This window comes from Peromyscus californicus, unplaced genomic scaffold, assembly GCF_007827085.1.
Source record: "Peromyscus californicus insignis strain IS unplaced genomic scaffold, ASM782708v3 Scaffold_6__1_contigs__length_162567912, whole genome shotgun sequence".
Lineage (NCBI taxonomy): Eukaryota > Metazoa > Chordata > Mammalia > Rodentia > Cricetidae > Peromyscus > Peromyscus californicus.
This window is the reverse complement of record NW_026294584.1, coordinates 154,473,254-154,495,275: the sequence shown is the minus strand read 5'-3', so window position 1 is coordinate 154,495,275 and position 22,022 is coordinate 154,473,254. Positions and strand designations below refer to the sequence as shown.

General features: G+C 44.1%; 1 protein-coding gene across 2 annotated transcripts in view; it reads left to right on the top strand.

The window, feature by feature from the left end:
• Positions 1 to 18: 18 nt before the first annotated feature.
• Recql (RecQ like helicase) overlaps positions 19 to 22,022 on the top strand; it is a 26,471-nt gene continuing 4,467 nt past the window's right edge. The window contains exons 1-11 of one of the 2 annotated variants that reach the window (XM_052721977.1): positions 19 to 102; positions 2,114 to 2,161; positions 9,129 to 9,326; positions 10,790 to 10,969; positions 13,397 to 13,503; positions 15,344 to 15,542; positions 18,964 to 19,130; positions 19,833 to 19,914; positions 20,750 to 20,898; positions 20,989 to 21,106; positions 21,761 to 21,899. In XM_052721977.1, the coding sequence (XP_052577937.1) occupies positions 2,146 to 2,161; positions 9,129 to 9,326; positions 10,790 to 10,969; positions 13,397 to 13,503; positions 15,344 to 15,542; positions 18,964 to 19,130; positions 19,833 to 19,914; positions 20,750 to 20,898; positions 20,989 to 21,106; positions 21,761 to 21,899 (1,355 nt within the window). In that variant the 5' untranslated portion in view covers positions 19 to 102; positions 2,114 to 2,145. The other variant, XM_052721976.1, reaches the window with a different exon arrangement.

Genomic DNA, 22,022 nt, shown 5'->3' with positions numbered 1-22,022 from the left:
AGAGAAGCTGGTTTGTGATTGGTGGAGGGGGCCGATCCGGAAGGGTGGGTGCTGCGGGCCGGTGGCGGGAAGGGTTTTCTTTCACCTCGGAGCCGCTGACAGGTGCGTGGAGGCGCCGAGCCCCGCGCGTGGACCCGCAGGCGTCTGCGGCACGGGTGGGAGCTGGCCCTCGTCTCTGCCGTCGCTTGCAGGAGCCCTGGCCGCCGCAGCATGCGCTTCCACCTCCTCCTGTGGAGGCAGCGGGGTGGAGGGGCGCGCTCTGGGTTAGCTTGCGTTTTCCTCCCGCTTTGATGACTGCGGACCTGGCTCAGGCTTTTGACTGACAGGCCTTTGCGTAACTTAATTAGTTCCTGGATATATTTTGTGTGGAGATATCTTTTGTTGTGAAGTTACATAATTTGGAGAAAAGGGACAGGTTTTTGGCAGCAAAGTCCAAAAAAGATTATTTGAAAGAGTGGGAGGAAATGGACTTATGTCGTATCTCTCCCAAGCGAAGAGAGAGCTCCTGTTTTCGGGTTCTGGAAAAGGCATTTTGCTAGGCTGTTTGATTGCAAAAGTGAATAGAGTCAATCTCTGCTCTGATCTTACGTTCCGGTCCATGGACGGAGTATTATCACTCTAGGAAGTGGTGAGGAGATGCTGGTATACATGAGGAAGGAGGAGGCTTGACTTATACTCATCCTTATGCTCGTTAGTGATGTGTGGCCATTCCATACCGTTTAGTCAAGGCTCAACCTGACTTAACAGCCTTGTACAGGAAGGGTGTGGTTTGATAAAGCAAACAGTCCAAGTGAGAATAGAGGGGCTCAGAATCTGTCTTTAGTGTGCACTCTTGGTTTTAGCAAAATCCAAAATTAAGCAAAATTAAGCAAATAATATAACATGCTTTCTATTTTTTTTTTTGTTTGTTTGTAATGGTGACAGATTGTCATTGACTGTGCAAAAAAGTTCACAACAGTTCGGAGAAGTCATTCAGGTTTAAGTTTTAGCCATTAAAATTTAATATAAATCACGTGTTCTCCCATTTTTAACCGTTTCAGATTCTTGTAAGCTAATAGAATACTAGCTGCTCCCTCACCCTCTCTCTCTGCAAATGAGCAAAATTTAGAGAAGTTAGAGTAAGCTCCCTGTAGCAGAGAGGAGGTCCTGAAAATGACCTGCTTAGAATACTAGTTTCTCTTAAGGGTGAGTTTAACAGTAACTCTCTAAGGCAAGTGCTCAGTAAAACGCTAAGTGGTTCATATATTAATGTTTTTACCTAACCTTCGGTATTTGACTTATTTGTAAGATAAGTCCTGCCAGATATGGCTGTGCACGCCTTTAGTCCCAGAACCTGGGAAGCAGGATAACCCAGGACTCATGGCCTCTGTGAGTTGAGGCCATGAGTTCTGCCATCCCAGTTTTTAAGGCTTAGAGGAGCAGTGTGTCATGCTGCTAAGGTCCACATGGATCTGGTGGCAGATTTATTTAATATTTGGCTTTTTTGGCTATATCACTTTGCAATGGTAGTACGTTTGGTGAGTGTTGTTGACATTCTGTTCGGCACCAGCATCTGTAAGATTTTAAAAAACGGTTTGCTTTCTAGTTCTTTTTGCACACAATAGTGACAGATTGTCATCGACTGAGCGTCGTTGATTGTATTGGTTTGGTTTACATTTTGTTTTGTGGTGCTGGAGATTAAACTGTAGCTAAAAATCATGAGTTCACATCTTGGTGAACCCAAAGCCAGAGCAAGTACATCTTGCTGAAAGACCTGAAAGAGTGGAGAAAGATTTTTTGCCATCAGGAGGCGGGGAGAACAGGGGAATTGTTTTGAAAATGCTGCTCTTCAGGAACAAAGGAAGGGTTAGGAATTGGTTAGGGAGGCCTGTTCATTATTCATATGGGGGCAGGAGAATTGGGAAGGATACATTTCTGCACATACCCAGTTTGCAGTATAACAGTTTTAGCTGATAGTAAAGAAGATTTTGGAAGTGTGTTACACAGGAATCTGCTCCTGGAAAATGCCTGCCTTGCCTAATCACTAATACCTGTGCATGCTGAACAGGACTTGTGCCAACCCCAACAGTATTGCTGTTAGAAAATGTTGCCATATTTGTTGTTTCACTTTTAGAAGGACGCTTGGATCTTCAGTTCAGCTTTAGAATGGCATCTGTCTCAGGTTAGTGGTTGCAGTTATTCTCTATATGTTACTGTGTTCTTCTTTGACTTACTCTTTGAAAAAAAGTTTGAAAAATTCTCATTCTAGAAATGATTTTTTAAAGCTGTCTTATTTATGTGCCCAACAGAATTTACCATTTCAGTATTAGTAAACGAATGGGTCACTGATGGTCAGAGCGTTCACACTGTGTGACTGCTACTGCTGTCTATCTCCAGAACCTTCTGACCACCCCAGACTGATTGCTGGTCCACAAAGCTCCTCACACTTCCTTTCCTCCAACCCTGGAGAGTTACTGTTCTCTTTTCTCTCTCTGAACTTGACCTTTTAGGGTCTGTCAAACCTCATATGGCATTATGCCTTCAAGAGAATGTGTGTCAAAACACTTTTCCTTTTTAAGGCCCATAATGCCCTATTGTATGTATATGCTGTGTTTTGTTTGCTCGTTCATCTGTTGATGAATAGTTAACTTTTTTTGCTCAATTTGACAACTATGAATAATTCTAATACAGTCTTCAGTATAGAAATGTCTTAAGTTTCTCCTTACAATGGATTTTTTAATTATATGTGTGTGTGTTTGTGGTATAAATATGGGTGTATGTGTGCCACAGCATTGTTGGAGAGGTCAGAGGGCAATATTCTGGAATCAGTTCTCTTTCCACTGTGGATTCAAGGGATAGAACTCAGGCCGTCAGTCAAGCACAGCAAGCGTTACCCATTGAGCCGTCTCACCATTGAGCCGTCTCACCATTGAGCCGTCTCACCGGCCATCTCTCCAGTTGTTCATTGGACCAGCTGGATGAAATGTTAATTTCATGTTTAGTGTTTTGAGGAGCTGGTGCTGTTTTGCACAGTGGCTGCATCATTTATGTTCCCATCAGCAGTGCCTAAGTGCTCTGACAATGTTTTTGACTGAAGTTAGGAAACTGAGAACAGATAAAGAAGAAAATATAAATCACTCATAACCCCAATGTCCCAGTTAATATGAATGCTAATTGACGTCAGTTTTATTAGTTTTCAACCAAGTTTTTAATGATTTGTATGGTTTTGGAATGTGTTTTGAAAAAAATATAGAATATATATGTGGTACTAAATAAATTCTGTAGTTTAATTATTCTATTTTTAATGCCTGAAATGTGTGACTTTTTAAAAACTGACCATACTTACTTGAACTTTTGCTCTATCCATTTTGACAATATGAACTGTACAACATTGAACATACTGGAATCTAAAGCTTTGTGTGGCTCTCTGGGTAGTTCCTTAAGTTCCCAGAAGCAGTTTCTCCATTGTTGACCTTCCTCAGATCAGCTGTTTCCCTTTATTGCAGGTTTCACGTGATCAGACTGTGCTGTGATAGTACGATCTTGCTCTTGGTTTGATTGATGGGTGACCCACTGGCAGGGGCAGGGAACGTTAACTAGGATGGTTTTCCAGTTCTGTGGTGTAATGGTTATGGCCTTTGCTGCATGCTACCTTACCAGCTGGGAAACAAGACTGAGTTCTCTTTAGAAAAATACTTGGAAGGGTTTTTCTTCTGTATAGAACACACCCACCACACAAACTGGCATACAACATTACAGTTTGCCTAAGTGTAAGTGTGGATATATAACCACCCAAGTTTTTGGCTTTGTCACAGGACTCGTTCTCACAGCCTGCAAGTTAATGATCAGTGGTAATAATTTGTTTAGGTCCTTACCCAAATAGGCTTTACTTCATAGTAAAGATGAGACTAACAGGTGCTGTTGAACAGAGTAAGTTTAGTGTGGTCATGGTTGGATTCCTCGTCTTACTTTACTTTCCCAGACTTCAACTCTTCCAGTGTGATTTAAAACTAACCAAATAATGGAGCAGATCTATTTTCAGAAGTTAGTCTACTTCCTCTGCTGTTCTACCCATCTGTTGATCTTTATTTGAGACCCCCTTTGAAATTGCCTTTGGTTTGTTGTTTTGTATTTGATGGGAGGGAAGCACTTGGTTAGTTTCAGCTTGGGACATTGCTAGAACATCCACACACAAACCACAAGCTTAGGAAGACTGGCATGTGACCGACTCACGTCAACGTGCTCTTGAGATAAGGTAGCAGCAGTGTACCATGCTCTTGCCTTGTTCTCCTTTGTGGCTTGCTGAAGTCGTTCACTGAGTATTTACTCTCACCTCCTGTAACCTGTATTGTGTAGGCTAGCTTTAGAAACAGTATCATTTTGAGTAGGTCTCAACACCCAGATTGTCTTACACTCTTAGTCCATCAGGACTTTGTGTGAGGGTCACCAGTGCTGACTTTGTTTCAGGGTTGATACTGGATGAGGCAGTATTTGGTTCGAGAAGCAGAAGTGCCATGTCTGTGGAAAGAGATTCACTGCAGTGATTAATGATTAACTCTTGTGTGACTGTGGGAAGTAGTTAAACCCTCTGTGTGTTATCTGTGTGTCTGACACTAGGCCTGAGATGCCTGAATGGCAGGCAGAAGAATAGGCCTAGAACGTGGGGAAAGCAAAGGCAAACTACTGTCTGTGAAGATGGACTGCTAGTTCTTACCACATGACTCGATCAATGGCTCTCCCGCAGTTTGGAAGGTGTCGGGGGAGGGCACTGTCACAGAGCTGCTGTACTTTTGCGCACAGCCTGGCTGAAGGTTTGGAGAACTGAAGGAGGATGGGTTCTGGAGGCCCTGCAGGCCCCACTGCTTTCCTGAGGTCATCTTGCAGCAGTTCCATGTCAGGAAGGTGACCAGCCCTGATCTGACGCTCATCTAGATATGGAGATGTGGAAAGGAGGGTTCTCTAGAACTGCGCAGGGAAGGGGATGCTGGGCAGTGTAGTTCAACCCTGGCTGAGGCAGCACAGCACAGATTCCCCCACTTGGCCTCTGTCTTACCCAACTGACAAATGCAGGCAGTGATGCAATTGTGCTTCTGCCATGGCGAAACTCTCCCCTGTACAGCCTCCCAGAGCACTGATTTGTCTTTATTCACCTCAGTCCCACCCTCTTGGTTGACTTGAGACTCTCAGCCTAACGTAGGAGTTAACTACTATTAACCGTTTTATGTTATGTGTTTGAGAAATAGGAGAGGGACCAGGAAATCAAAAACAGAAAGCCACAAGTGCGGCCAATAGGCAGGTCACAAGATGAAGGAGAAAGATGTGGTATGCATGTCTTGTTCTTGGTGTGTGGTGTTCAGTGGTCAGAGTTGGTGTTTTAGTATTGCCTTCTCCAGCTTCCTACTTGAGCTGTTTAAGGTTCGTTTCTAGGCAAAGATGTCTCTTATTGGTGTGCTAATTACAAAAATTATTAAATATTGTCACTTTGTAATAGCTTTATCACAGGAATATATGGGAATGGTGGAGGTGCCCAATGGACCCCTGTTCGACACACTCCTTATTTCTGTGGTGTAATAGTGACTCACCTTCCCCTTAGTACTCAGCACCACTTTCCCAGCCAGCTCAGCCACCCTAGTCTGTTGATTTTCTAGTGTGCAAGTGCAGGCCTTTGGCGTCTGGTTTTTGGAGCACTGCTCTTTTCCTTGGTACCTAGAGCCTCAAGACCTCAAGACCAAGAGCAAAGCCTGAGGAAGGAGTGGCAGTTTAACTAGTGTCTCATTCGAGGTCACAGTAGGAGGGGCCACTGCCTCCTAAGGCTGTGAATTGAGGCTACAGCAGAGGCATCAGTATTCACTGATGTGGAGCAGACCATGAGAGCATGTCTGTGTGTGTGTGTGTGTGTGTGTGTGTGTGTGTGTGTGTGTGTGAGAGAGAGAGAGAGAGAGAGACAGACAGACAGACAGACAGAGAGACAGAGAGAAGTTACTCTAGCCTTTTAAAGTATTGTTACCCAGCTAGCACTACAATTGGTTTTCTAAAAATGTCTTTTTGTTATTCTCTCAACCTTGTTATTCTAAACACTGAGGGATGTGAATTAACCAGTACTTTCCCAAGAACTTTGTGAGCTGTGGTTAGAAGCAGTCTGTGCAAAATATGAATATTGTCCATAAGGCATTTTCTAAATTGAAGTATGGTGGATTTCACAGAAGCATCTCAGGGAAGGCAAGCTCATGTGCAGAGCAAGTGTACATGAGTGAGACACTTCCATCATAGAAGGTTCCAGTGTCTTGTCAGTCTGCTGCCAGGCATCTGGTCTTCCTTTTAAGAATGGTGCCACAGAGGAGACTCAGTGAGTGTGTGCTGTCTGCAGGCTGGACACTGACCTGTATGTAACCAGATAAGTCTCAGTGAGTGGATGTTGGTGCTGTAACACAGACAGTGTGTTCTTGCTCTTGTACAAGAATGGCCTTGGCTGGTGTCCAGGTGGTTTTGTCCATGTGATGAATTAGCGTCTTCTTCGTTACTGTTAATGGGCATTCCCACAGGACATAAGTGTCTTCACAGTTATGCCCGTGTGGAGTTCCTATACAGTCCTCCCCAGACCCTGTGCCACGTTTCTAGGACTCTTCTTGCCCTGCCCTAAGCATCTCACCAGTTCATCACACAGAATCCTCTAACTTCAGCTGTGTTGGTTTTCTTCCTCAGTCTAATAGTAGACGTAAGGAATCTAGGTGTCAGGAACTCCCTGAGAGGTCAGGTTCACGAGGTTGATGAGGGGGCAAGATAGACTTGGACCCCTTGTTCTTGCCTTCACTTAACACCTGTTTGAGCTCACTTTTTCATGTACCACGTCTGTTGTGCTGGTGGTCTGCCTTATGAATCAGTGTGCTAATGGTAGGGAGCACAGGTCACATGGTAACTTGGTTTCTTGGTGCAGGCCACATTGATTTCTGAGGGGAGGTAATAAACACCTGTATAAAATGTACTCAGGAGGCTGAGGGGGTTGGATTTTAAGTTGAAGGCCAGCCTGGGTAAGTCAGTGAGACCCTGTCACAGAATACAAAGAGGATTTGGGCTGTAGGTCAGGGTAGATGGCTTGTGTGGCACACCTGAGGTCCTAGGTGCAGCATTGGGGTGATACAGCGACACCAACAATAAACAGAAAGATACCATGTGTGACTGTAGGAGTTGGGTGTGCAGCAGGTCCTGGTTAGCTGGAGTTGGGTGGGCAGCGGGTCCTGGTTAGCTGGAGTTGGGTGGGCAGCAGGTCCTGGTTAGCTGGAGTTGGGTGGGCAGCGGGTCCTGGTTAGCTGGAGTTGGGTGGGCAGCGGGTCCTGGTTAGCTGTAGTTGGGTGGGGAGCGGGTCCTGGTTAGCTGGAGTTGGGTGGGCAGCGGGTCCTGGTTAGCTGTAGTTTGGTGGGTAGCGGGTCCTGGTTAGCTGTAGTTCGGTGGGTAGCGGGTCCTGGTTAGCTGTAATTCGGTGGGCAGCGGGTCCTGGTTAGCTGTGCCCGCAGTGAGGAGGGAGATGGGTATGAAGTATGGGAAGGTAAGGGCCATTCAAACCTGCATGGTTGGCTGCATCTTGTAGGATAAGCTGGATCTTAGGACAGTGCGGGACTCATCTGGTGCTCATTGGGACTTGCATCAGTGTGCCATCATGTCCAGGATGCTGTGTCCTGCCAAAGAGCTGAAACCTCATCCACACAAAATTGCAAACAAACCTACCCCAAATTTCCAGGAACACAGAGAAGTTGCAGGCCACTTGCTGTTCCACGAAGGTTCAGCAGGTACCACAGGAACTGACTTCTGACCCATGGCAACAAGGGTCACCAGCAGATCCCTGACATGAATGAGATGCAGGAGCACCTGACCTATGCCTGCCATCCAGGTGTGGGCCTGATGGCTGCTTCATTTCTTCCTTTCAGATCAGGATCACAAGATTTCATCCCAGGAAGAGGCATTAAACTATACTGATTGTTTGGGCAGATGTGATATGATACCATTAGCTTTAAAATTTCCCTTGTTTCCATTGATGTGGGATCAACAAGAGTTTCACCATGACTTTGATCCTTGGGTCAATACTTGCCTTTGATAGTGGAACTTCACACAGAGACTTAGTGAGTTTGTCGCCATGGTATTGTAGAGCAGGTGACCACAGCACTGGTTTTCATTTCACATATTCCTTGCTTGTTTGTGATTGGCAGATTGTTATCACACTGTAGATGTAACCAACCGTCTTATTAAATAAGAAACACAGAGCCAATACAGAGATGAAAGCCAAGAGGTCAGAGCAATAGCTAAGAGCTAAAAACCTCCTTACCCTTCACTGTCGCTGTACCTCTCCAAAAGAGAGCTACTTCCTGTGTCTGTCTTTTTTTTTTTTTTTTATAAAGTTTCTCTTCTGCCTTCTCATTGGTTATAAACCCAACCACATGACCTCCTAGTCACTGCCTGTCTGTACAGACCTCCATGTCTTCTATGGTTGGTAGTGAGATTAAAGGCGTGTGTTTCCAATGCTGGCTGTATCCTTGAACACATGGAGATCTACCTAGCTCTGCCTACCAAGTGCTGGGATTAAAGGTGTGCACCACCACCGCCCAGCTTTCGCTATGGCTTGCTAATATCTGTGACCCCCGGGCAACTTTATTATTAACATACAAGTCACATTTCAGTACAAATAAAATACCACCATATCACGCCACTGCATCAACTGAAACATGAAGACTTTCGTGAAGTAATGGCTCAGTTACCAGGTGGCTTGCTTGGAGAGATTTAGGAGACTGCTAAACCAGTTCTGTGTCATGTAATAAGAGTGGCAGCTGTCACTTTGTACATGTTTAGCTTCTGACCAGGTCCCTGTTAAGAACTTTTTGCATGTTGACCCTCTTAACTCTTCCTAGCAGTACTGTGGTCTTAATAATTGGACATTACGAACATTCAGTGGAAGGGGAGAGTGAGGTGTTGGCTAGGGTTTTGCTGGGATCACTTAGCAGGGAAAGAGACTAACCCAGGTCTCTGTGACTTTAGAACGTGTTCTTAGCCCTCTGCCCTTCTACTTTTAGGCTTGGAATTTATACAGGAATTTCCAGAAACCAGTAGGGAAGCTCACACTGTTCATTCTGCCTTGTCTGTTGCTTCCCCCCCACCCCCAGCTCTAACAGAGGAACTGGAATCCGTAACCAATGAGCTCCATGCAATTGACATCCAGATTCAAGAACTTACAGAGAGGCAGCAAGAGCTCCTTCAGAAAAAGTCAGTCCTGACGAAGAAGATCAAGCAGTGCTTAGAGGGCTCTGACGCCGGGGCGAGTAGTGACTGGGACTCCTCACCAGCTGCGTGGAATAAAGAAGGTCTGCTACTACTGTGCTTTCCGATTGCTTTAATCTAGAATCAGATCACTCCCTGTGGATCAGTCTGTACCAGGAGATAAAGCTGGCTCTTGTGGGGCATGGGGAGCGTTCAGGCAGACCATTCTTTATCCAGATCCTGGGATATAAATTGGGGTTTTCTCTGCATATCGTTTTAGTAGCAATTGTCAGTGTGTAAAAAGTGAAGAGGGTATCAGCTCAATTTTTAAGCATTAACCAATACAAAGAGAAAAAGTTAGCCAAACCCTTGCCATAGTGAAACCTGCCCCCCCTTCCCCTTTTTGAGACAGAGTCTACATAGCTATAGCTGTCCTGGAACTCAATATGTAGACAAAACTGGCCTTGAACTCACAGAGATCTGCCTGCTTCTGCCTCCTGAATGCTGGGATTAAATGCATGTGCCACCACACCCAGCCCAGAACAAACATTATTAATTTAAAATGGTTAAATGAAGGGCTAGGGAGATGTCTCAGTGGTTAAGAGCACTGATTGCTGGATTTGATTCCCAGTGCCTACATGGTGGCTCATAACCATCTGTAACTCCAGTCCCAGGGTATCTAACACCTTCTGGTCTCTGAAGGCATCAAACACTCACATGGTACACAGATATATGCAGGCAAGCATATATATATAATATATATATATATATAATATATATATACACACACACATACATACATACATACATACACACATATATATATGTATATATATATAATGTAAACAATTAAAAATGTTGTACAAGGGCTGGAGAGATGGCTCAGAGGTTAAGAGCACTGCTTGTTCTTCCAAAGGTCCTGAGTTCAATTCCCAGCAACCACATGGTGGCTCACAACCATCTGTAATGACATCTGGTGCCCTCTTCTGGCCTGCAAGCATACATGCAGGCAGAACACTATACATAATAAATAAATAAAACTTAAAAAAAATGTTGCACAAAACATTTATTACTAATTTTAATGAGATATTTTTAGGAATTACAATTTTTTTTTTTTTTTTGTGTGTGTGTGTGTACATTATTTTCTGGTACTGGTCTCTAAATGTAAAACATTTACCCACAAATTCCAGAGTTTTGTTAAGTTCATTCATGCTTGAGGTTTCAGGGTACAGTGGACTCCCTAATCACCATTCAGATGGCCTTTCACATGCCTTACTGAGTACTACTCTCTTTCATGTGGCCTAATTTCAGTTACTGGCAAGTGTTTAATTCATTTTTGATGTAATAACCATATAATAGTCAGTATGCTTTTGTTTTGACTATTTAGTTATATTAATCACAAAATTATTATAAACATTTGATAGTTCATAAATGTTAAACATTTTATGTATATTTGTGTGATTTGTGTATATTCTGGTAGCTTTATGGAAAAAGTGGCCATTTACATTCATATCTCATTTATAGTTGTGATCATTCTATTCTGTTCAGCCTATTTTTCTCTTTCTAGATTTCCTGTGGTCTGGAAAGGTTAAAGATGTGCTGCAAAATGTTTTTAAACTGCAGAAGTTCAGACCCCTGCAGCTGGAAACCGTCAATGTCACCATGGCTAGAAAGGACATCTTTCTCGTCATGCCCACAGGAGGTGGGAAGAGCTTGTGCTACCAGCTGCCAGCACTGTGCTCAGATGGTGTGTACAACCGAGTGGCTGAAGTTGAAGTGACTAGAAATAATGTCTCATCAGTACATTTTTGTTTCATTTGTCTACTCAGCAATTATCTAGTAAAATGGGTCACACTGGAGAAAACTTATTTGAGGGTCGAGAGAAATGGTGAAGTCGTTGTTGGGCACATGGACTTGACGGTGCTTACAGGCATGCAGGTGGGCTGGAGTGGGAGGAAGTGTGGTGTGAGATAGCTCCGGGCCAGATGAGCTAGGCTGCCATATGCAGATGTCTCTGGAGCCACTGAAGTGAACTGGGTCCTTTCAAGTGGCATGAGGAGAGAGGAGGGCTCCAAGTAACACCCCGAACCCGAGAGAAAGAGGAACCTGCAGGAAGCTGAGGAGAAGCCAGGTACTGGAGGATGATCAGGAGAGAGAATGTGCTGTGATTAGCCTAGGGATAGGACAGGTTGGAGGAGTGAGTTGTGGTAATGTCTGGTGATGTCTGCTGCAGAAGGTCACGTAAAAGCAGTACCTAAAAATTAAAGATTAAAGGCCAGGACTAGCCTTTGACCTTGGCTAGGAAATCAGGCAGGGGCCTAGACAGCAAGTGTGAGTAAGGCTGAGTGACTGGGAAGCCAAGCTTCTGACGGTGGGGTACTCTGGAAAAGAATGGCTACTGCTCAGAGATATTAGTCTGATGTGCTATAGCAAACTATCTTAGACTGGATAATTTATAAATAATTGAAGTTTATTGCTCACAGTTATGGAGGCCAAGATCAAGGTGGCAGCACATTTGATTTCTAGAGTGAACCTGTCTCTCAGATGTGGTCCTTTCTTGCTGCATCCTCACATGATAGGGCCGGTCCTTCATCCTTGTTTATCAGGACACTGATCATAGGCCTCAGCCTTCCTGACTTACTCTCTTCCCCAAGGCTATGTGTATTAGGTTCCAACAAGGCTTTCTGGGGACATCAGTGTTCAGACCACTGCAGGTGTCGAGGATTTCTGAAAGATGAAAGGAGACATGACTGTTTAAGTATAATGAGTGCATGTGCCTAATGAGGAAGAAGGTGGCAGTGTGTGTGTGGGGGGGGAGAGAGAGAGACTGACAGGGCAGAGGCCCTGATGTGAGTGACTGTATCTCCTCTGTCTCTGCTGTGGGGAGAGAGAGAGAGAGAGTGACAGGGCAGAGGCCCTGATGTGAGTGACTATATCTCCTCTGTCTCTGCTGTGGGGAGAGAGAGAGAGAGAGAGTGACAGGGCAGAGGCCCTGATGTGAGTGACTATATCTCCTCTGTCTCTGCTGTGGGGAGAGAGAGAGAGAGAGAGTGACAGGGCAGAGGCCCTGATGTGAGTGACTATATCTCCTCTGTCTCTGCTGTGGGGAGAGAGAGAGAGAGAGTGACAGGGCAGAGGCCCTGATGTGAGTGACTATATCTCCTCTGTCTCTGCTGTGGGGAGAGAGAGAGAGAGAGAGTGACAGGGCAGAGGCCCTGATGTGAGTGACTATATCTCCTCTGTCTCTGCTGTGGGGAGAGAGAGAGAGAGAGAGTGACAGGGCAGAGGCCCTGATGTGAGTGACTATATCTCCTCTGTCTCTGCACTGCCAGATGACTGTGAGGAACAAAGAGTAGAACCGTGAAGTTGTGCGCAGAGCAGCGCAGAACAGCGCAGAACAGCGCAGAGCAGCGCAGAGCCGCGCAGAGCAGCGCACAGGTGGACTTGGTTCTGTCGCTTCGCTGCTCACTGGTTTGCACCCAGGCTGACGTTATCTGATGTGATGAGTGAAGCCCACATGTGCCTGCCATTTGGCGCAGCACAGACTGTGCCTTGGGACAGTTTTGGGGTAGTTTTTCTCTGATAGAGCAGTTTAGTATTAGGCCTGGTGAGTGTTACTTCATTGAGATTTTCTATATTGGTTGTTAAAGAGGGTAACAAATTCAAAATAGTAAAATCTGTGTTTCTATGGCATTGAAGAAAGATAGAGATTTCTGTTATCTTAAAAAAAATACTTATTTTAGTTTTTCTGTGTATGTATGTGTATGTGTGTGAGTGTGTGTCGGTGTCCATGTGCATGTGAGAGTCTTCTGAGCTCAAAAGAGGCATTGGATCTCCTAGAACTGGAGTTACAGATGGTTGTGAACTACCGTGTGCTGGGAATTGAATCCAGGTGCTGTGTGAAACTCTGCTCTTAACTGCTGAGCTATCACTCCAGCCCAATGTCTTATCTTATATTTTATTTGGCTTACATTCATCTTGTTTGGTCATTTATTTTTCCCGTCTCCTTATTTATGAAGCTAAGAAATAGTTACGCTGATAAACCTGCATCATTATCTGCCTGAATAGTAGGTGGGGCCCACAAGGTAGGGAAAGTAAGTAGTGCAGCCCATTGTGGTGGGAGTGTAAAGTGTAAAGTAGGTTTTTTTGTTTTTTTGTTTTTTTTCTCTTTTAGGTTTTACACTTGTGATTTGCCCACTCATCTCTCTTATGGAAGATCAACTGATGGTTTTAAAACAGTTGGGAATTTCAGCTACTATGTTGAATGCTTCTAGCTCTAAGGTATGTGAGTATGGTTTGGGTTTTCAGATATAAACTCTTAATTGATTGGGGAGTCTCAGCTTTGTCTCTAAGTTACAAACCCTGCATCAGGAGTCGCAATCTTCTGCTCAGAGGCTAGTTCTGGACACTGTCTATTTTTGTATAACCCATTCATTAAAAATGCCCTTTATACTTATAAAGATAGGGAAAAAAACCCAAACAACCATGAAAAGCAGCAGTGTTTTATGACATGTGAAGTCACAGAGATTTTGTGTTCATTGTCCATCAGTAAACTTGTGTTGGAACCAGCAAGCTTATTCCCTTAAGCACTGGTTTGCTCCTACAGCAACTCAGAGTTGAGTGGTGATGGAGAATATGCATCCCACACGACAGCCTTCCTCCTGTCTAGCACTTCATAGGAAGCACTTGCTAACATGTTTTGTGTTATGTACTATAAAAGAGCAAGGAGGGACTGGGGAGATGGTTCATTGGGGACGGCGCTTGCAGTATGAGGGCAGCCTAGGTTTAATTCCAGGACCGTATAAAACTAGACATAGTGGCTCTCATGTGTAGTCCTGGAGCTGGCAAGGTGGAGACAGGAGGATCCCTGGAGCTTGCTGGCCAGCTAGCCTAGCCTAATTGAGGAGCTCAAGGTTCAGCGAGAGACTGTCTCAAAATATAAAGTGGAGAGTATGACTTCTGATGTTGTCTACATGTAAACATCTCCACATGCATACAGCACACACACACACACACACACACACACACACACACACACACACACACACACACAAATAGAAAAGAACTTTTAGTTTAATACAGAAAATGAGTTACTAAGAACCTGTATGTATATGTGTGGGGATGGACCATCTTGCCCTTATCTGCAAGGACAGACCTTTCCAAGCTGTTTTTTGTAAATTCTATTCTCAAACTCTTTAAAAATACACAAATTAGTGTCAATAGTAAAAAAAGAAAAAAAAGTTGCTATATAGTTGCCATTCTTCATCTGTACCCTTACCCCTTGATTTATTCATATGAACAAATCCAAGGCCTCATGTTTTAATGGGAAATTTTCAGTGTGTAACTCTTGTCTTGTTTCACTTATTTGTGTGTCAGTGGAGTAGGGCATGAGCATGCCACCACTCTGCATGCGTATGTGGAGGTCAGAAGACAGCTTGCAGGAGTCACTCTCTCCTTCTACCGTGTGTTTCCTGAGGATCAAACTCAGGTTCTCAGGTTTGGCAGCAGACTCCTGTGCCTGCTGAGCCATCTTGCTGGCCCCGGTACATACCTCTAATGAGGAGACAAAAGAAAGCTCAGTGCAGCACTCAGTTCAGCATTCTGTCTGAAGTGTGTATGCTATAGAATGTGTCATGGTGAGTGTCCCTAAGGGTCTGTGTATTTAAACAGGTATTTGATAACCTTGTTAAAATGGCTATAATTAAAAGAAATATTTTTGTTCATGGGTATATAGTTATAAATGTAATGAGTGAACTTGTAAAACCTACAATTATGGCCACAGCTACTGTATTTGGTTCACATTTTGGGTTCTATTAACAATTTATAATTATACACATCCTTTATTGGAGAATCTTGTCACATTCATGTTTCCTCCTCATTTTTTTGCCAAATGACTGTGATTTTATCTTTGTCCATCTGGAGTAAGTGAGTCACTAGGTTACTGTTTGCACAGCTGCCATGAAGCTTACAGAGGGACGTGGCTTCAGTTTTAATGAGCCAGCATCTGCTTCAGGAAGAGTCCCAGGCTGTTGCTTTTCAGTAATGAGCATCCATTTTTCACTTAGTGTCATGGTCCACCAGCTTGACTTTACAGTGATTGTGTTTGTTTTGTCTTTAATAGGAGCATGTGAAATGGGTTCATGCTGAAATGGTGAATAAAAACTCCCAGTTAAAGCTGATTTATGTGACTCCAGAGAAAATTGCAAAAAGCAAGATGTTCATGTCAAGGCTAGAGAAAGCCTATGAAGCTGGGAGACTGACTCGAATTGCAGTGGATGAAGTGCATTGTTGCAGTCAGTGGGGACATGATTTCAGGCCTGGTATGCATGTTTACGTTGGGGTCTGGGTTCTTGCTCAGCTCGCCATGGTCAAAGTGCCTGCCTCTGTTGAAATTGTTTGCTCATTTCCTCTGGCTTCATCCTTGCAGCATCTCATCTACCTGCTGTGAACCTGTCAGATGCCTGCCTCTAACCCATGTTACAGCTCTAGCATTCCAGACCCCTTCTTGACTGTTTCCTGTTTATTGAGGACTTTGCAGGACTTTGAAGGGATTCTCAGCTTTCTGGGTTTTTTTGAGTATCCTACTCAACTAGTTGAAGTTTGATGAGACATTTTAGTACTACTTCAGCTACCAAACTGATCCTATAGTTGTCCTAGAGAAAGTTACTCATTATTTTATTTTAAAAATTCTTAGCTAAAGAGATAGTTCAGTGGTAAAGTGCCCACATTGCCATGTGTGGACCTGAGTTTGAATCCCCAGGCCCCATGTAATGCTGAGTCCAGCAGCTCAGCACTCCTTTCCCTGGGAGCTTGCCGGCCAGCTTGCTAGGTGTACACAGCACAGCAGCAACAACAAAAAAGACCTTGCCTCAAATGGTAGAAGGTGAGGAATCAACACCAAAGGCAATCACTGACCTCTGTGTGGATGTGTTCACACATTCATCATACATACATGCATGCACACACATAATTTTATTATTATTATTTTTGTTTTGTTTTGTTTTTTTGAGACAGGGTCTCTCTGTATAGTCCTGGAACTCACTATGTAGATCAGGCTGGCCTTGAGCTCACAGAGATCTGCCTGCCTCTGCCTCCCATGTGCTATAATTAAAGGCATGTACAACCATACTTGGCCACAATTTTAAATTAAGTATTCTTATTCCCTGGTCTTGGCCACTTTTCCTTTTGGGATTTTTAACTCTCAAGGACATCCTGAGTCAGCCTGCTTCTCTGTCATGGGTCCCCTGTTTTCCCCGTGCGGTCTCTGCTGTAGCCACTGGCCTCTGCTGCATTTGCCCTGGACCACGGCCATTCCACCAGCCCGTGTCTGCGTGACTGCACTGCTTTCCACCACAGCTCAGCTTTCCATCAGTCAGTCAGTCACCCCTTCAGCTGTCCACAGTCCGAAATTTCCGCAGGTTCCACCTCTCAGTACTGGATTTTTAGTCCCTCCGAGTGGTTCAAACTGGTCACCTCTCACCTCACCACCTTCTTCTCCCTTGTTTACATCATGTAACAAACACTATTGAATTTCTTACTTTGCAATTTTTTTTTGTCTTTAATTTTTTCCTTAGATATCAGTGTTTTCTAGAATTCTAGTCTGCTCTTACCTTTCTTTATATTTTTTCAGAGACAATGATCTTAAGGCCTGAAGAATGATTTTTTTAGGTTGTAATTTCTTTTATTAAATTTCAGCCCAAGAACTCCATTATCTTTAAACATTTTTTTTTTAGATTTATTTATCGTACATGCGTAAGTGTTTTACCCTTATGTATGTATGTTCACCTTGTGTGTGCCTGATGCCTAGGAGGCCAGAAGAGAGTGTTGGATCCCCTGGACTGGACTGAGCTACCCATGTGAGTCCCAGGAATCAAACCCAGTTGAGCAGCCAGTGATTGCAACTGCTAAAGTATCTCTTCAGCCCCAAACTCCATTTTCTTAACCATGTTGTTGCCACAGTTCACCACTGAAGGCATCCGATGTGGGCCATGAAACAGGGTTTTCCCTCTGTCTGGTGTTTTCCTGCTCTAGCATGACCTTGGCAGTGCTATGCAAGACTGATTTCTGAAGCATGAGCCTGTGTGTTCTTTGTGTGACTTGAGACATGTCCTATCAGATGGAATCCTGGCTTCATAGAACCAGCTGGCTGTGCTGTTTATAGCTTCACGTAAACCTGGTTTCTACATGAACATTCCAGTGAGGGTGCAGGCAGAAATCCGAGGCAGTGTGAATGTTACAGGATGTCTGTAGACAGGACATGGATCTTGTATAGCTGCAGGAGGAACTGAGCACAGGGAGGTCTGAAGGGGAAGCTGGAGGACCAGCACGTAACCCAGAGCACTTTCCTGAGCACTGTGAAGGAGGACAATCCAGAGCTGGGAGGGCCACACATAGGGTCAAAGGGGCCTCATCGGGGAAGTTCATGGAGAGCCAGTCCTCTGTGAGGCCTTGTCCTCTGAGGAGCATCTGTGGAGCCTGCTGTAGGGTTCTACCAGTGTTAGCTGTCAAAGCTTGCAGTTGAAAGAAGAGTCTAAGGAAGAGTGAAAGAGAGCTAAGTTGACTAGAACTTGCCAGGAAGATGTTCAAAGACAAGTAGCTCTTGATACTGTAGATGAAAGGAATTCTGGGAAATAGAATTCCCTGAATGGATTAGACAGTAGGTCCATCTAGATCATACCCTGTGATCTGGCTTCTTGAATTGCTTGCTGTGCAGTTTCCACAGTGATTGGTGCTATGTGCGGTCCTCCTGCTTGACCCCGTGTATTCTTCCAGACCTGACACAAATGCTATCTCTGAAGTCTACGACTTCCCAGGCAGTCTTCTTCTCCAGTGCTCACTTCCTACCACATTTCTTTTCCAATTTCTTTCAAACATTGTAAGTACTGAAGGGGAATAAAGGACCACTCTTGTCCTGACTGGATGTGTGTGACAGGTATCAGCCTGAATGGTGTCTCTGCCACAGGTTCTTACCTTGTCTTCTGCTCTGAACTGCTACTCTTGGGTGGTACCAGGTAGATTGATGATGATCACGCAGATGACTGATGACTTCATCTAGCTTGTTGGTTGCAGTAGATCAAGTGCTCTGATGATCCCACTGTCCCTTGAGCCTATTGTTTAACAAGTATACCACAGTGCATCACTTGACAGCATGCCGACTATCCCTTAGTGCGTGACCTTTTCTGGGGCTGTCACTGCTGTTCACCCCAGAAGGAGAAGGTCGTAACACATCAAAGAAACAGTTCCACATAAGTCCAGCTTGGTGAGCGATGGAGTTTGATTTGGTCAGCTGTGTCACTGAAAAGCTCACCCCAGCTTGGGTGATGACTCATGAGTGATGCATCACTGGAGTCCTGGGTAGGATTTACTAGCAGTTACACTACTGGAGAGACTGCCTTCCCCCAGGAATTGCTTACTTACATAACCATGTAGAGAGACCTTTTCAGTCATGTGAGTTTCGTGAGCCTGAATGGCCTCCCAGAAATGTTTCAGTCAAGTGGAATTATCTGCACAGCACCTGCTTTTAACAGGGCATTATTTCAACCTCTGACAAGAACATTATGTTTGAAGAAAAGTGCACTAAAGCCTCTGAATTCAAGAAGAGTGGCAGGCCCTTCCAACTTAGTTACAGCTAACTCTGCAAGAAACACTGTGGGAGCCATTGCTCATCTGTGGTGTTAAAGGTCTGATTTGCTCTCATTCTCTGAGGGTTCACAGAGAGACAGACCATGTCATCTTTTTCAGATTATAAGGCACTCGGCATCTTGAAGCGCCAGTTTCCCAACACCTCGCTGATTGGGCTGACTGCAACAGCAACTAATCATGTTTTGAAGGATGCGCAGAAAATCCTGTGTGTGGAAAAGTGTTTGACTTTTACAGCATCTTTCAACCGACCAAATCTTTATTATGAGGTATACAGAGGTTACATTTCTTCATTGTGACTATTTACATAATGACAGCAGAATCGTTTTTAATGTCATGAAGTAATTATTAGGACATTCATTCGTGCTTTAGTTTATCCGTATCTTGTGCAGCATAATCTGCATTAGGCCCAATAGAAAACAATACTGCACTAAGTGATACTGTCCTTTATATACAATTTGAGCAAGTCACAAGGATTGAGAGCAAGGAAGGGTGAAACCAAGAGCCCTGCTGATGTCTGTAAAACTGAGTGATAGAAACATAAATGCACACGATAAGTTCTCCAGCATTCCCTGTGTGTTTTATCTGATACATGTGCTTGAAGGTAAAATATTCTAGTGGCTTTCTGGTTTCTTTCAAGCTGTGTTAAGGATGGATTTAATCTTTCCTTTTTCATTGCTTTCATACTATGCTTCATGTTTTTATTAAAGCATCAGACAATAGAAAAACTTCCATCTTCACAAATTACCTGCTGTTTCTATGCCTCCTCATCTCTAGCAGAGTAGGGACTGAAAATCAAGGAGAGAAGCTGGGCAGAGGCAGGAATAAGTCAGACGGGTGAGTCCTGTGAGGCCAGGAAGACTGACAGAAAGGAATACTTCCCATGAGGGACTCACACCTCAGAGGTTATAAGCAGGCACAACTTGGGTGGCATTAGTGAATCTACTTTTTAATGAGACTGCTTTTTGTAGGTTCGGCAAAAGCCCTCGAACGCTGAAGACTTTATTGAGGACATTGTAAAGCTCATTAATGGACGGTATAAAGGGCAATCAGGTAATGTTAAAAACAAGTCAGTTTGGGGGCTGAGAGTCCATTTATGAAATGGCATAAATCCCTCCAATGATACATGATTAATAGCTGAAAATGAGATCAGATCCATTCATTTGGTCTCAGGCTGTGTGTGGCATCCCTGTCCCAGTTGGAGTCAAAGTTGCCTGCTTTGCCTGCTGTGAGTAGGTCGGGTGACGGTATTGTTGACACATTAGTATCTGTCATATACCTTCCTGAGTGAGTAGCGATGTTCTGAAGAGACACAAGACACAGTACCTTTCAGGAAGGGTCCTGTACATACTTACAGGTGAAGCAAGGTGAAGTTGGGGACATCTGTTTCTGTGTTCCTGAGCTGAGGACTATAGCAGTGGCACTGAAGCCTCGTGGCCTTCAACACTGCCCTCTAGGTGGTTAGGAGGGAGTAACGGCATCTGGGAAAAGGAGTTCCTGGTCAAGTCGGAGAGATGCTGCAGCTGTTCATCCCTCCTGGAGGTCGTGCCTACACCCTGGGGCCTGTCACCATCCCCCACTCTCACAGCATCTCACAGAGCTTACATCAGTTTAAGAAATGCTGTGTAATGGGGATACAGTTGCAGGGAGACCCTCTTTTGGTCATGGGAACCCCAGCTGGTGGCCCAGGGCTCATTTCTGCTTAGGGCAAGCTGGACATTAAACCCTGGATTATACCCAACAATCAATATGTGCACAAGGGCTTGGGGCTTTCATAACTCATTTCCCCTGTGCCTTGTAACCAGATCAGTGTCTTGAGCATGGTGTAAATTAACCCTCAGGAATGTGCTGTGCATGTATACCTAAACTTGGCCATATTTTACTGCAGGAATCATATACTGTTTTTCTCAGAAAGACTCTGAACAAGTTACCATTAGTTTACAAAAACTGGGAATTCATGCAGGCAGTTACCATGCCAATATGGAACCAGAAGATAAGACCAAGGTTCATACACAATGGTCAGCCAATGAGCTTCAGGTTAAGTATATGTATTTTTTATGAAAGCCTAACTTACCTTTAAATTATTTAAATGACTTAATTAGCTAACCAAATATTAACACGTTTTAGGTGGTAGTGGCTACAGTCGCATTTGGCATGGGAATTGACAAACCAGATGTGAGATTTGTCATTCATCATTCAATGAGCAAATCCATGGAGAATTACTACCAAGAGAGTGGGCGTGCCGGTACGTGGTGTTCCAATCCGCAAGTAATCTCGGGAGGCTTTGCAGAGGACATACTTAAGAATTCCAACTTTCCAGTGGTGGTTTTAGGTAGTAATTTTTAGAACAAGTCTTTTTAAAGACCAGATTTATACTTATTTACACAAATTCTGTTAGGATGTTAAAAATTGTTTCTTATGTGTTGTAAGCTATTATGATGTTTATGTCTACCAATTGGAATTTTTTTTTTTTTTTTTTTTTTTTTTTGGTTTTTCGAGACAGGGTTTCTCTGTGTAGCTTTGCGCCTGTCCTGGAACTCACTTGGTAGCCCAGGCTGGCCTCGAACTCACAGAGATCCGCCTGGCTCTGCCTCCCGAGTGCTGGGATTAAAGGCGTGCGCCACCACCGCCCGGCCCAATTGGAATTTTAATAAGTAGGTTCACAAGTACAGCCTAAATAACTGAAATATTCATGGACATTCTTTTTTCTATATTAATAAGCTGATTTTTGATGAGCCTCTTTGTAGTCATTTAAAACCCTCAGGGTAGCTCTTATAGATTATCTGCATATCTAAAAACTTCTAGCTATATTGTGAAGCTGTCAGCCAATTGACATGTACTTTTGCATGGTACGGATTTTTGAAAGCATGATGCAAACTCAAGATTCCTCAAAGCACAGGTCGCGATGACTCAAGAGCAGACTGTATTCTGTATTACGGCTTTGGAGACATATTCAGGATCAGCTCGATGGTGGTCATGGAGAATGTAGGACAGCAGAAGCTGTACGAGATGGTGTCATACTGCCAGAATATAAGCAAGTGAGCCACCTGCCTTTCTATAACGTGTCATGTGTTGCGTGGCAGTTGAGCACCTACTGAATATACTGAGTTAGCACAGAACAGCACTGTAAAGGCAGGTGCCTACGGTGGGAGAGACCTGGA